The sequence below is a fragment of the Euprymna scolopes genome, chromosome 36 (assembly GCF_053919585.1).
Source record: "Euprymna scolopes isolate OS-2025 chromosome 36, ASM5391958v1, whole genome shotgun sequence".
NCBI lineage: Eukaryota > Metazoa > Mollusca > Cephalopoda > Sepiida > Sepiolidae > Euprymna > Euprymna scolopes.
In genome coordinates, this window is record NC_136517.1 from 60,990,077 (window position 1) to 61,004,014 (window position 13,938).

The window sequence follows — 13,938 nt, forward strand, 5'->3', positions numbered from 1 at the left end:
CAAGAAGGATTGAAAGACCACCAAGAGAGCGCTGGCCAGACCTCGGCTGGACAAGCGCGAAGAGAACTGGGACCTTGGTGAGGCTTAGTGCCACTCAAATTCCAGTATAAACCAACGGCCACTGCCAGCGAGAAATCAATGGTAAGAGGCTGTTGCGATGACACAAATTCATTTGCAAATGCTATCAAAGGAGGTGGAGAGAGCTGGACGTCTAGGGAGACTTGTTGTCACTCAGCTTCCAGAGAACACCACATGTTTCCAATCAGATCGTTTGTTGACTTGTGTGAAAGCTCCATGTGAGCCAATCATCATCATCATCATCATCATCATCATCATCATCATCATCATCATCATAAGAAGAAGAAGAAGAAGAAGAAGAAGAAGAAGAAGAAGAAGGTGAAGGTTAGTAGGCTCCCTCCAACAAATGGAAGAAAGAAACAAATAATTTTTCTTGTAAAAAACAACCAATATTTTTAGAGCCCATCAACCACTGATTTCTATCAGGTCGGTGCAAAAGTTTTTGCTAATTTGTAGAAGGGTCATTTTAAACCAGTGTACTTTATTTTATGCATATTTTTATTACTTAACCCAATCCCCATGATTTATAACTTTTTCTTTCAGATTATTAAAGCTTCAGTCATATTTTTCTGCAATATTTTCACTCCTATTGACTTGGAAATCACCTTCTTTAGTCAACAGAAAGGGATTCGTCTTCCATCGTGATAATGCTCAGCCTAACACAACCAAAGAAGAATTTGGTTAAAAAATTTAGCCCTCTTCTGTATATTCTCCTGACCTAGCTCCCTTGGATTATCACTTATTTTGAGGATTGCAAAACCATTTTAGATGGCCTTAGAGGAGGACGAGAGAAGATTGAACATAATTTTAAAGCAAAATATTTATAAGCCCATTGACATTGAATCAAGTTATAAAGAGCAAAGGTCGTTATTGTTATGAATAAGGATTTTCAAAATCACAGGGTTTTTTTCATTTTTCAAGATGAAATTTTAAATCAACAAAATTTTTGTACTAATCTGATATTTACATAATGACATTTACATAACGATATATTTGTAAATTCACCCTAAACTAATTAATCGATCATTATGGATTTTAGAACAAACACACCTACTAGTCGTAATGATTACTAATGAGGATATATTTCATGCAAACAGAGTAAAAAAGACATTAATTCATAAAAATTTGAAATTAAATTGAAAATTATGATTTTATATATAAAGTTTTAATTTGAAATTAAATTGAAAATAAGGTATCAATACATAAGGTTTTAATTTGAAATTACATTGAAAATTATGATTTTATATATAAAGTTTTAATTTGAAATTAAATTGAAAATAAGGTATCAATACATAAGGTTTTAATTTTAAATTACATTGAAAATAAGGATTCTATACATAAGGTTGTAATTTGAAATTAAATTTAATAAAAGGATCCCTTACATATGGTTTTAATTTGAAATTAATATGGAAATAAGGATTCTATACAGAAGGTATTACTTTGAAGCTAAATTAAAAATAAAGATTCTATACATAAGATTTTAATTTGAAATTAAATTGAAAATAAGAATTCTATACATGAGATTTTAGTTTGAAGTTAAATTTAAAATAAGGATTCTATACATAAGGTTTTAGTTTGAAATTAAATTGAAAATAAGGATTCTATACATGAGATTTTAGTTTGAAGTTAAATTGAAAATAAGGATTCTATACATATGGTTTTTATTTGAAGTTAAATTGAAATAAGGATTCTCTACACATGGTTTTAATTTAAAGTTAAATTGAAAATAAGGATTCTATACATAATGGTTTAATTTGAAATTTAATTGAAAATAAGGATTCTATACATAAGGTTTTAATTTGAAATTAAATTAAAAATAAAGAATTTTATGCCTAAGATTTTTATTTGAAATAAAATGGAAAATAAGGATTCTATACATAAGGTTTTAGTTTGAAATTAAATTGAAAATAAGGATTCTATAGATAAGATTTTAATTTGAAACAAATTGAAAATAACCATTCTATGCATAAGATTTTAATTTGAAATAAAATTGAGAACAAGGATTCTAGACATATGGTTTAATTTGAAACAAATTGAAAATAACCATTCCATACATAAAATCTTTATTTGAAATTAAATTGAAAATAAGGATTCTATACATACGGTATTAATTTTAAGTTAAATTGAAAATAAGGATTCTATACATAAAGTTTTTATTTGAAATTTAATTGAAAATAAACATTCTATACATAAGGTTTTATTTTGCCATTAAATTGAAAAAAAGGATTGTATACATAAAGTTCTAATTTGAAATTAAATTGAAAATTATGATTCTATACATAAGGTTTTAATCTGAAATTAAAATGAAAATACCGATTCAATACATGAGGTTTTAATTTGAAATTAAATTGAAAATAAAGATTCAATACATAAAGTGTTAATTTGAAATTTAGTTGAAAATAAGGATCCAATACATAAGGTTTTAATTTGAAATTAAATTGAAAATAAGGTTTTAATACATAAGGTTTTAATTTGAAATTAAATTGAAAATAGGTATCAATACATAGGGTTTCATTTGAAATTAAATTGAAAATAAAAATTCTGTACATAAGGTTTTAATTTGACATTAGATTACATATAAGGATTCTATACATATGGTTTTAATTGAAAATAAGTATTCTATACATAAAGCTTTAATTTTAAACTGAATTGAAAATAAGGAATCAATACATAAGTTTTTAAATTGCAAAATAGGGACTCTATACATATGGTTATCATTTGAAATTATATTGAAAATAAGGATTCTATACATAAGGTTTGAATTTGAAGCTAAATTAAAAATTAGGATTCTATACATAAGGTTTTAATTTTAAGCTAAATTTAAAATAAGGATTCTATACATAAGGTTTTTATTCACACTTTAATTGAAAATAAGTATTCTATATATAAGGTTTTAAATTGAAATTAAATTGAAAATAAAGAATTTTATGCGTAAGATTTTAATTTGAAGCTAAATTGAAAATTAGGATTCTATAAATAAGATTTTAATTTGAAGCTAAATTGAAAATTAGGATGCTATACATAAGGTTTTAATTTGAAATTAAATTGAAAATAAAAAAATTCAATACATAAGATTTTAATTTAAAATTAAATTGAAAATTAGGATTCTATATATAAGAGTTTAATTTGAAGCTAAATTAAAAATTAGGATTCTATACATATGGTTTTAATTTGAAATTAAATCGAAATAAAGGATTCTATACACAAGGTTTTAATTTGACATTAAATTGAAAATAAGGATTCAATACATAAGGATTTAATTTGAAATTAAATTGAAAATAAGGATTCAATACATAAGGTTTATTTGAAATTTAATTGAAAATAAGGATTTAATAAATAAGGTTTATATTTGAAGCTAAATTGAAAAGAAGAATTCTATACATAAGGTTTGTATTTAAAATTAAATTGAAATTAAGCATTCTATACATAAAGTTTTAATTTGATATTAAATTGAAAATAAAGAATTTTGTACATAGGATATTAATTTGAAGTTAAATTGAAAATAAGGATTCTATACATAAGGTTTTAATTTGCAGTTAAATTGAAAATAAGGATTCACTACATAAGATTTTAATTTGAAATTAAATTAAAAATTATGATTCTATACATAAAGTTTCAATTTAAAATCAAATTGAAAATCAGGATTCTATACATAAAGATTTAATTTGAAATTAAATTGAAAATAAAGAATTTTATGCGTAAGATTTTAATTTGAAATTAAATTGAAAATCATGATTTTATACATAAGTTTTTATTTGAAGCTAAATTGAAAGTAAGGATTCTATGCATGAGGTTTTAATTTTGAATCAAATTGAAAAAAGGATTCTATACATCAAGATTTAATTTTAAATTAAATTGAGAATAAGCATTCTATACATAAAGTTTTAATTTGAAATTAAATTGAAAATAAGGATTCAATACATAAGATTTTTATTTGAATTTAAATTGAAAATAAGGATTGTATACATATGGTTATCATGTCAAATTACATTGAAAATAAGGATTCTATACATACGGTTTGAATTTGTAATTAAATTGTAAATTAGGATTCTATACATAAGGTTTTAAATTAAAGCTAGATTGAAAATAAGGATTCTATACATAAGATTTTAATTTTAAATTAAATTGAAAATAAGGATTCTATACATAAAGTTTAAAATTGAATTTAAATTGAAAATAAGGATTCTATACATAAAGTTTTAATTTGAAATTAAATTGAAAATAGGGACTCTATACATATGGTTATCATTTGAAATTAAATTGAAAATAAGGATTCTATACATAAGGTTTTAATTTGAAATTAAATTGAAAATAAGGATTCTATACATATGGTTATCATTTGAAATTTAATTGAAAATTGGGATTCTATACATAAGGTTTGGATTTGTAATTTAATTAAAAATAAGGATTCTATACATAAGGGTTTAAATTGAATTTAAATTGAAAATAAAGAATTTTATGTGTTAGATTATAATTTAAGCTTAATTGAAAATTAGGATTCTATACATAAGATTTTAATTGTAAGCTAAATTTAAAATAAGGATTCTATACATAAGGTGTTAATTTTCAATTAAATTGAAAATAAAAAATTCGATACATAAGATTTTGATTTAAAATTAAATTGAAAATTAGGATTCTATACATATGGTTTTAATTTTAAATTAAATCGAAATTAAATCGAAATAAAGGATTCTATACATAAGGTTTTAATTTGAAATTAAATTGAAAGTAAGGATTCAATACATAAGGTTTATTTGAAATTTAATTGAAAATAAGGATTCTATACATAAGTTTTTTTTATTTGACGCTAAATTGAAAAGAAGAATTCTATACATAAGGTTTTTATTTTAAATTAAATTGAAAATTATGATTCTATACATAAAGTTCCAATTTGAAATTAAATTGAAAATAAAGAATTTTATACATAGGATATTAATTTGAAGCTAAATTGAAAATAAGGATTCTATACATAAGATTTTAATTTGAAATTAAATTGAAAATTATGATTCTATACATAAAGTTTTAATTTAAAATCAAATTGAAAATTAGGATTCTATACATAAAGTTTTAATTTGAAATTAAATTGAAAATCATGATTTTATACATAAGTTTTTGACGCTAAATTGAAAATAAGGATTCTATACATAAAGTTTTAATTTTAAATTAAATTGAAAATAAGGATTCAATACATAAGATTTTAATTTTAAATTAAATTTAAAATGAGGATTCTATACATAAGATTTTAATTTTAAGCTAAATTGAAAATAAATATCTCATCTTATAATGTTGAGGTAAGCATTAAGTACAAATTTTGAGTCTCTGGTATAACTCGATTGATAATATGTATACGGTTACATTTGTGCTCATTTTTGCATTAAATATTAATCTCTAATGATTTCTATTAAGAAATGATTCCATTATGTTTAGTTCTCTGCACCTTATCATAGCAAATATACATACAAAATTTCAACAAGTCGGCCCAGTAGTTTCCGAGAAAACTTCTAAAGTAAATGTAGTATTATGATGACTAATCCTTATTAATCTCTAATTGTACATCGAATGAATGCCATAATATTTAGTTTGCTACACTTTATCATATCAAAGGTTCATACAAAATTTCAATCAAATCGGCCCAGTGGTTTCTGAGAAAAAGTAAAGTAAATGTAGCATGGTAGTAACTAATCTCTATTAATCCCCAACTGTATATCAAATAGATACCATAATATTTAGTTCGCTGCACCTTATACAAAATACGGCCAGATTGGGCCAGTAATTTCTGAAAAAAAGTGGAATGGACAGACAGGCAGGCAAACAGACAGACTAATAGAAATATGATATAGATAACAAGTAGAGAGTGGCTCTCCAAAATGATTCTTGTGTTATAAAAAAAAACTAAAACTAAAATGGAAATAAAAATCTCCAAACAAAAAAGAAAATATTCACCTTGAAATTTGATAGAACCATCATTCGAGTTGAATGAGACTTGTCCAACACTGTAAACAGACATCCTTGGATTAAATAATTTCATGCGTTTTCCTAGTCCAAATAGCCGATAAATTTCGTTTCTGAAGTCAGAAATAACCGTAAAGAACAAGAAACCTATAGAATATTTCACATACATGATCATATTTGTTATGGCATATATGACCGTATATGAACGTGTTAGGATGGAACCGTTCTGAGTATTCCAAGGTTCATAAACAAAAAATACGATGCTGATTGGAGCAGTGCATAGGATGAAGCCTGTATTTAGCAGCAAAATCAGAGCTAAGGTCTGGATGGCTCTTAACCCGAGTTGATTCGATGATAAAGTCTGGCCATCTTTAAAGATGGCAGCAATGTTGGAGTACCGTTGTTTCAGCTTAAAGACGATAGCGATATTTCCGGTGAATAAAAGCGTGATGGGCAAATAGAAGAGCAAGACAATCTCCACAATAATCCAATAGCTGTAAAATGTCTTGTACATTGAGCTGACAAAACCGCATTTATAGATAAGGACGGTTGTGTTTCTTTCGGTGTTATTCCCGTATTCATGACCACGGCCATAAATGGCATGTAAATTGATAAATAAAAAGAATACAGCGATAAAAAAGATCTGCTTGTTGGCGCTTATCTCCCGGCTGGTTGATCTCATGTGCAACGGTCTCATGACGGCTCTGAAACGTTCAGCTGTAATGGCAACCATCAACCAGGAATTGAAGAGTCCAATTGGCTCCGAGAGCCAGTGGATCAATTTGCAAGTGACCAGGCTGTCCAGTATCGATACGTTCTGGACATAGAGCAAATACTTGATAAATAAAGTGAAGTAGAGTACAAGCAAGTTGGATGCAGCCAGCATGGTCAGTTGTTTGGCCAGAATGTTGGTCTTCATTTTAGATCGCTGCAGAACCAGCAAGGATACCCCATTTCCAACAGTCCCCAGGGCGATGATGACAGGAGTGCAGTAACGCCATGTTTTGTCAGCCACACTGAATTTATGTATTTCGTCGACTTCATTAAAACAGCAAGAATTGTTGGAGGTCATATTCTTACTGCACTTTTAGGGCCACAGAAGTTTTTATGATGATTTCAATGCGGCAATTATATTTCTACTCATCATAGACTTTATAAAACCATTTTATGAAAACAATGAATGATACACAATGCAAACAGTTGAAATCATGGCAACTCATGAGAGAGCGTTTGATTGATATATATGTCTGAAGTATGCGAAAGAAAGAAGAAGGAATGACAGTGTTGATGTTTGTTCAATAAGATTACGCAGACAGTAGCACATGGCTGCTTTAAGAGTACGGGGAAAATGGTCACCATCATGTTTAAATTTTGCTGGTCATATTTGTTTAATCCAATCGGTTCTGTTTCCAAAACAAATCATTCAGCATATTCTAACATTCAACTGTCACTAAAACATCTTGCATTCTCTAAAGTGTATTTAATTATGACAGGTAAAGCGAAGAAAACTAAACGAAGACTCCGTAAAATCTCATACAAATGATGAAGGCTAATTTAAGACTTTGCCAATTCTCATGCAAACGACAAACCCCAAGCTAAGAATATTCTATGGCCACACAGACGATAGAACCCAAGTTAAATGACAAAGCCCAATCTGATACCTTTCTGAGGTCCATTTTAAATGACGAACCCCAAATCAAGACTTTGCAGATCCATACGAATAATGAATCCTCAGCTATAACTTTGGTTTGCCTATGCAAATGATAAAGTCCAGACCCACTAAAATGGCAGAGCCCAAGTAAAGACTTTGCTAAGGAGCATGCAAGCAATGAAGTCCAAGCTAAGACCTTATCAAAGGCAATGCAAATGATGAAGCACAAGCTGAGATTTTGCTGAGGCTCATACATTTGATAAAGCCTTACCGAGGTTCATCCAAATAATGAAGCCCAAACTAAAACCTTGCTGGTGTAACAAGTGTGTCTCTATCTGATCTATTAAAAGCTGGTGATTTTGTTAAAAGCTATTAAATGTTTGTGTCTCAGTCGATACCCCAGCTGATGTTTTGACCGACTGTGATCATATTACAAAGTGGTGCGTCAAGATTCATAGTTTCAAGATTCATAGTTTCAAGATTCATAGTCTTACTTATTCATATTATTCTTATACAAGGTTCATACACAGATTCATATTCTTAGTTGATATCCATATGATTTGTGATAGCTACTGACTTTGTTACAAAGCGGTGTGTAGCTGATCCCCACATAATTTGCGATGACTGATGAATTTGTTACAAAGCAATTCAGGGTTTGTAACCCAACTGGCCCTCCATCTGATTCATCTTTCTAGGGCTTACAAGTTTGTTCGTGCAGGTGTGTGAAGCAATGATCAAGATCTTTAGGGTTAGGGTTATTTTAATACATCATTTTCAAAATTATTTTATCGTCAATTTTTTCAACAAATTTATTCTTACATTGTAATCTTAATCTATATATATAAAAGCGAAAATGTATGTATGTATGTATGTATGTATGTATGTATGTACGCTTTTCCTCGATGTCCACAAAAGGCTTCTTTCAGAGAAGCGCTCGCTCGGTTCACAACTTCTTAAAACTTTTTATATCATCTATAAATTGTAATATCTCACACTTAACCATGAAGCTCGCCTGTCTATTTAATTTTATTGACTTTCAAACGTTAATTATTCCACATTTCCCGCATCGGCATGCGTTACATTCGGTTTTCGGTATAAACAAAAAGTGAAACTCGACTCTAATAACAAGCCCAGAGCCAGTGAATGTTTGTCGACTTCGTCATATCAGACGGGGGAGTGGGTTTTTAAAAACAAACAAACCGATTTATTGACCTCATTAAAAACTGTCCCGCACAAAATGCTGACTGCTGAATACCTATCGCTGTCACGTCAATCAAAAACGAGCACCTGTTTTTTTTTTCACACTTTACTATTTTCCAACTGCGCATCGTCAAGGCTTTGTTTTTTTTCCCGCGCCTGTTTTTTTTCACACACACACCTACAAACACCCGGGCAACGCCGGGTACCCCTCGCTAGTCTCTTTATACAAACTTATTTTCAGGAAATGGATATTTATTCGAAATCACTCTGGTATATCATTTGTACATAGATGTTAAATATTAATATGTGTATACTCTAGAAATGAATTATTAAAATATGTTATCCAGGCTTGGGACAGTTGCTTGCCTAACCATGCTTGCGTTGAGCTTTCTGATGAGTGAAATTGCCAACTGTGTATAACACAATGTTTTTTGTCAAAAATAAATGAAGCTTTTGGTATTTGACAATGTTTATCATTTGAGTTCTTGCTGACTCTCAGAAACCGCCAAATGATGACCAAGTGGTTAGAAATGCTGACTGTGGTCTTGGTGGTCGATTTTCAATCCCAGCTTGAGGCAGTTGCTTGTCTAACCACACTGAAGAGCTGTGATACAGTGAAGCAGTCTGTATGACTATATATATATATATATATATATATATAGAGAGAGAGAGAGAGAGAGAGATGATGACGATGATGATGATGATGATCTTGTTTGCATATTACTCTTTAATATTAATGACTTTGGCTGATGTCTAACCTCTGGTTCTTCCTTGTAAAACATTCACAGCAAGGTAGTATCTATCTACAAATAAATTTCCTTATTATGTAAAACATAATTTCCATGAACAAAGTTTCTTTCCAATACTTTCCATATTTGGATAACGTTATGAGGGGATTGATTCTGTATGGGCCTCATAAAGTTATCAAATTTCATTAATTCTATTCATCATTTATAATATTCGTCATAATTCCATTTCATTAACCTTAATCCATGAATGGTTTTAGCTTTAATAACTGATGATCCAAACGTAAAAAAGAACTGATCAGTTAACTAAACAATCGAAATCAAATCTCATTACAAATCATTTAGCTAGCCTAGCTAAACTATAACCCTAACCTTAACCCTAACCCATATCTTAAAGTTATTTTTTGTTTTATATGTGTGATCTTTATCAATTTACAATGTTTGAATTAATTGGTAGGTTTTTCCTTCAATTGTTTGCCATAATCTCCAATCGATATACTACATGATTGTATTGGTTTCACAAACTAATTGCATTAAAACTTGATCCGCGTTCTTTTCAAGGGTTTTTCTTTTCCGTTTTGGTTTAAATAAACGATAGTTCCAAGTGGTTTTGAGTGATCCATTTCTCAGGATCTCCGAGCTGTCACTTGAGTTGAATTGATCGATGCTGGGCCGACTGGTTTGTATCTTTCATATGTATTTACCTACGGATCGATTCAGGCAATCAATGATTGGATTTCCGACAGTGTCTCGACAAACACACCATATAAGAGATCAAAATTCAATAAACAAAAACGGATCTCAAATAGAAACAGAAAAAAAACAATATTTTTATTACAAACATTTGTTTAATACAAAACGAGTCACTACTTATCAAGGCCAGAAGCCATTCGAAAATAAAGGTTAATGAGATTTTCAATACTATGAGGGGATTGAAAATGATGGGTGGATAAAATTTGATTACTTAGGAACGAGAAGTATTTGTTGACATTGGATTTGAAGATGATCATTTTGAAGTCTGCAGGTAAGCACTTATGTGGTAATATGTGCCAGAGATGAGAAGTTTTTGCAAATAAACTCTGTTCATATAAATTCCTTTTGGTCTTAGGAATACAGAGAAATAAAAGAAAAAAAAATTTTTTGCAGTGGTGTAGAAAGACGAGTTCTTGCTGTAAATGTCTTTCCAGGAGTAACCAGAGATTGGAGTTCAGTAAGGCACATTCCATGGAAATAACGATACGAGTAGAGGAAGACTAGCAAAATCCCTTTTGTATGAAAGGGGCTGTAGGGATCATTTCCCTCCTCACAGGAGATTATCAGGTTATGTGTGACTGAACTTCCTGTTTGTGGTACCCAATTTAAACAAATGAGTAAGAGACAATGGTTATTACATGTATGAGGCTTGATTAAACCAGTTTAATGTTGATGGTGTTGGCTCAATAAATTCAGAGTTACATCCCCTGAATCAATTCTAAGTTATCACCTCTGAATTATATTGACCATAGTGAGAAATGAATTTTCGATTTCTGAAGTGCTAAAACGACTCATAATTACATTGTATGATATTGGAAATTTACCAGATGCATTTTTTTTTACATAATTACACACTATAAGGTCAGCAAAACATCGTTCCACTTAATTTTCCATCATTTAGCTGAAAAATGATTCTGAGCATTCAAATGGGACCTCCAGACAGCCATTTCAATATAACACATTTTCTATACAATAAAGTCGTATATTATTTGCACGAGATTCTCTGTGTTCGCCCTGACAATTCATGTCTATTCTCGATTGTGATTAGAGACTGTTAGCATAGACTTTTGTCTAAGTAATTATTAGTAATGGGACGATTCCAGTATTTCCCCTGGTTCTGATACAATTACAAATTCTGTTTTAAATTCCCGATTCCGATACAATTACCAATTTCGATTCTTTTAAAATTTCCAGATATTTAGTTATGTTGGTTTTTAAAAAAAATTTTTTTTTTTTTTGGATTACCGTAAAAACCCATGTAATTATGTGCATATATTTTCGCAAACCCTTGTGGGAATTAATTTATAGATTTTAATTGGTAGTTTAAAATTAATAAATTTTTATCCTTTTTCTTCATTAGTACCAACTTTAATAAGTTAAGTTTGAAACAAGAAAAAATAAAGAATAAATAAAAGAATCGTTTTTGGCATCGGAAATTAGGCACAATTTTTCTGATATCGATTCTGATACCCCACAAATTCTGATTTTTCCAATTTCCAATTCTGATTTAGATTCTTAACACTAGTAGCACTAACCCTTTGTGTATCATATTCCTCATGCATTTGAGTTCGACAATAAATGTATGTTTATTTGTGTAAATGAAGTTGCCTTCACATCATCACGACATTTTTTTTTTCTTTTATCATTATCGTCTTTCCTGTTATCCAAGAAATACTTTGCTAAGATGGCGTCGCCCAGTGGAGAAAGTGTCTATTATGCGCATCACTGCATCGTCGTGAAACTATAAAAATGGAGTAACCAATAGTCAAAATTTAAAGTAGGAATAACAAAGTCAATCTTTCACTGAAAAACTTTCTTCGTCAGCTGATATCATTGCTTCCTTTATTATTATTATTATTATTATTATTATTATTATTATTATTATTATTATTTTCTTCTGTAACTTTGAGTCACAAGGCAATGCACATTGCACCAACCGTACACATTTTTATACATCTCTCTCTCTCTCTCTCTCTCTCTCTCTCTCTCTATATATATATATATATATATATATATATATATATATATATATATATATATATGTATGTATGTATGTATTGTATTTGTATCAAGTGATGTAAACCTTTCATTGTTATATGAAACATAACAAAACAAAACAAAACAAAAACGAAAAAACGAAAGCTAAAGCGGCTGCCAATTTAAACGATTGTAACAAAGAAAAGCAATTTGGAGTCAAAATAACAAAAATTCTTGGCGGTCATTTTATGTTTTGCCCATCTTTCAAGCTTCTGAATATATTTTTTTTTTTCATTTTTGAAGACAATCATGTTTAATTCTTTCAGTGACGAAAAGAATTTTATTTTTAGTTGCTTACGTCAATATTGAATTAGATCGTACATATATTGTTAGGTTTGAAAAAGAAAAAAGAAAAAAAGTCATTAATGTTAAAATTACATTAGCAGATTATTTTTATTAATTCAAATAATTTATATTATGTATTAGTTGGATTATTTGGATTATCGTTCTCGTCTTGAGTGTTATTTTCGCAACGTGTAGCACTAGCAGTCTTTAGGGAGTTGAGTTAATGCTTTTCGGGCACTCCCTAATAAAATAAATATTTCAACACAAGCTATTGAATAAACGAACAAACGACTTCGTAAAACTAGCAAGGAAAAGATGCCATTTAGATATAGCTGGGATAGAACTCGTCTGCCTTTGTCCGGTAGTTATTCCCAAGTGGGGACCGTCGATACCAATGTAGGCAGAGAGAGAGAGAGAGAGAGAGAGAGAGAAAGAGAGAGAGAGAGAGAGAGAGAGAGAGAGAGAGAGAGAGAGAGAGGAAACAGGTCCGCTCTCCTTGACGTCTCGCTGGGAAAAGGAAGAGTTTTTCTTGTCCGGGACGGAAGCAGTTATAGTTCCTTAAGGGGGTAAGGATGATTCCTGCGCTATGCCTCTGATTAGTCAGTATGTGCCATATCGCACAGTCAGGGGAGGCACTCATATACAGAGGTCTCTCTGTACATGGGTTTGTCAGAACAACTTAGCAGGAGGATACTTTTTCCCTAGAAGTAAACCCTGACCAAATATTCAAAATCACATTTTGTATTCGCTGCCCAAATAAGATCTCCTCACTATCGCTAACTTGCATTAGCTTTTACGAGGAATGGTGTACCTTCTCCAAGTGATATTACCTCAAGTAATAGCACGAAGCTGGATACTCCACCAGACTAGATAAATTATTGTCTTGGAATCCAGTAAGACCAAGAGACAAAAAAGAAATATTTACTACAACATATGAAAATGGTTAATTGGGGAGAGGAAAATTATGTTGTCAATTTCTTTATTAACTCAATGTTTGAAAGATAAAGAACTTAAATGGAACATTCGAATATCAAATAGACTTCAAGTGTTAGCCCCAGGTTGTGGGCCCCTTGATTTCTGAGAACTTCGACTGAAGTAAAATAAAACAAAAAGTAATAAAGAATAAAGTTAGGATCAGAATATAAACAGATGACAGATAATGGTTTTGGTTTGACAGATGCAGTTTCATGCAGACATTTTTCAAAGGCTCGTCTGAGTCTCCTCCACTCCTGAAAG

At 29.9% G+C, this 13,938-nt stretch overlaps 1 protein-coding gene across 1 annotated transcript; it reads right to left on the reverse strand.

Moving 5' to 3' along the window:
• Positions 1 to 688: 688 nt before the first annotated feature.
• On the reverse strand, positions 689 to 7,102 carry LOC145260247 (uncharacterized). The gene is made up of 2 exons (XM_080118074.1): positions 6,198 to 7,102; positions 689 to 734 (listed from the first exon to the last, which is right to left on the reverse strand). Exons 1-2 carry the CDS (start codon positions 7,100 to 7,102, stop codon positions 689 to 691), a joined length of 951 nt encoding a protein of 316 aa, XP_079974200.1.
• Between the last annotated feature and the right edge of the window lie 6,836 nt (positions 7,103 to 13,938).

What these genes read in the sequence shown, in the direction of transcription:
- LOC145260247 (XM_080118074.1), bottom strand. Translation starts at nt 7,102, where the DNA reads ATGACCTCCAACAATTCTTGCTGTTTTAATGAAGTCGACGAAATACAT. An exon ending in GCCATAACAAATATGATCAT is followed by an intron (nt 735 to 6,197) that starts GTATGTGAAATA and finishes TGGTTGTGTTAG; the next exon opens with GCTGAGCATTATCACGATGG.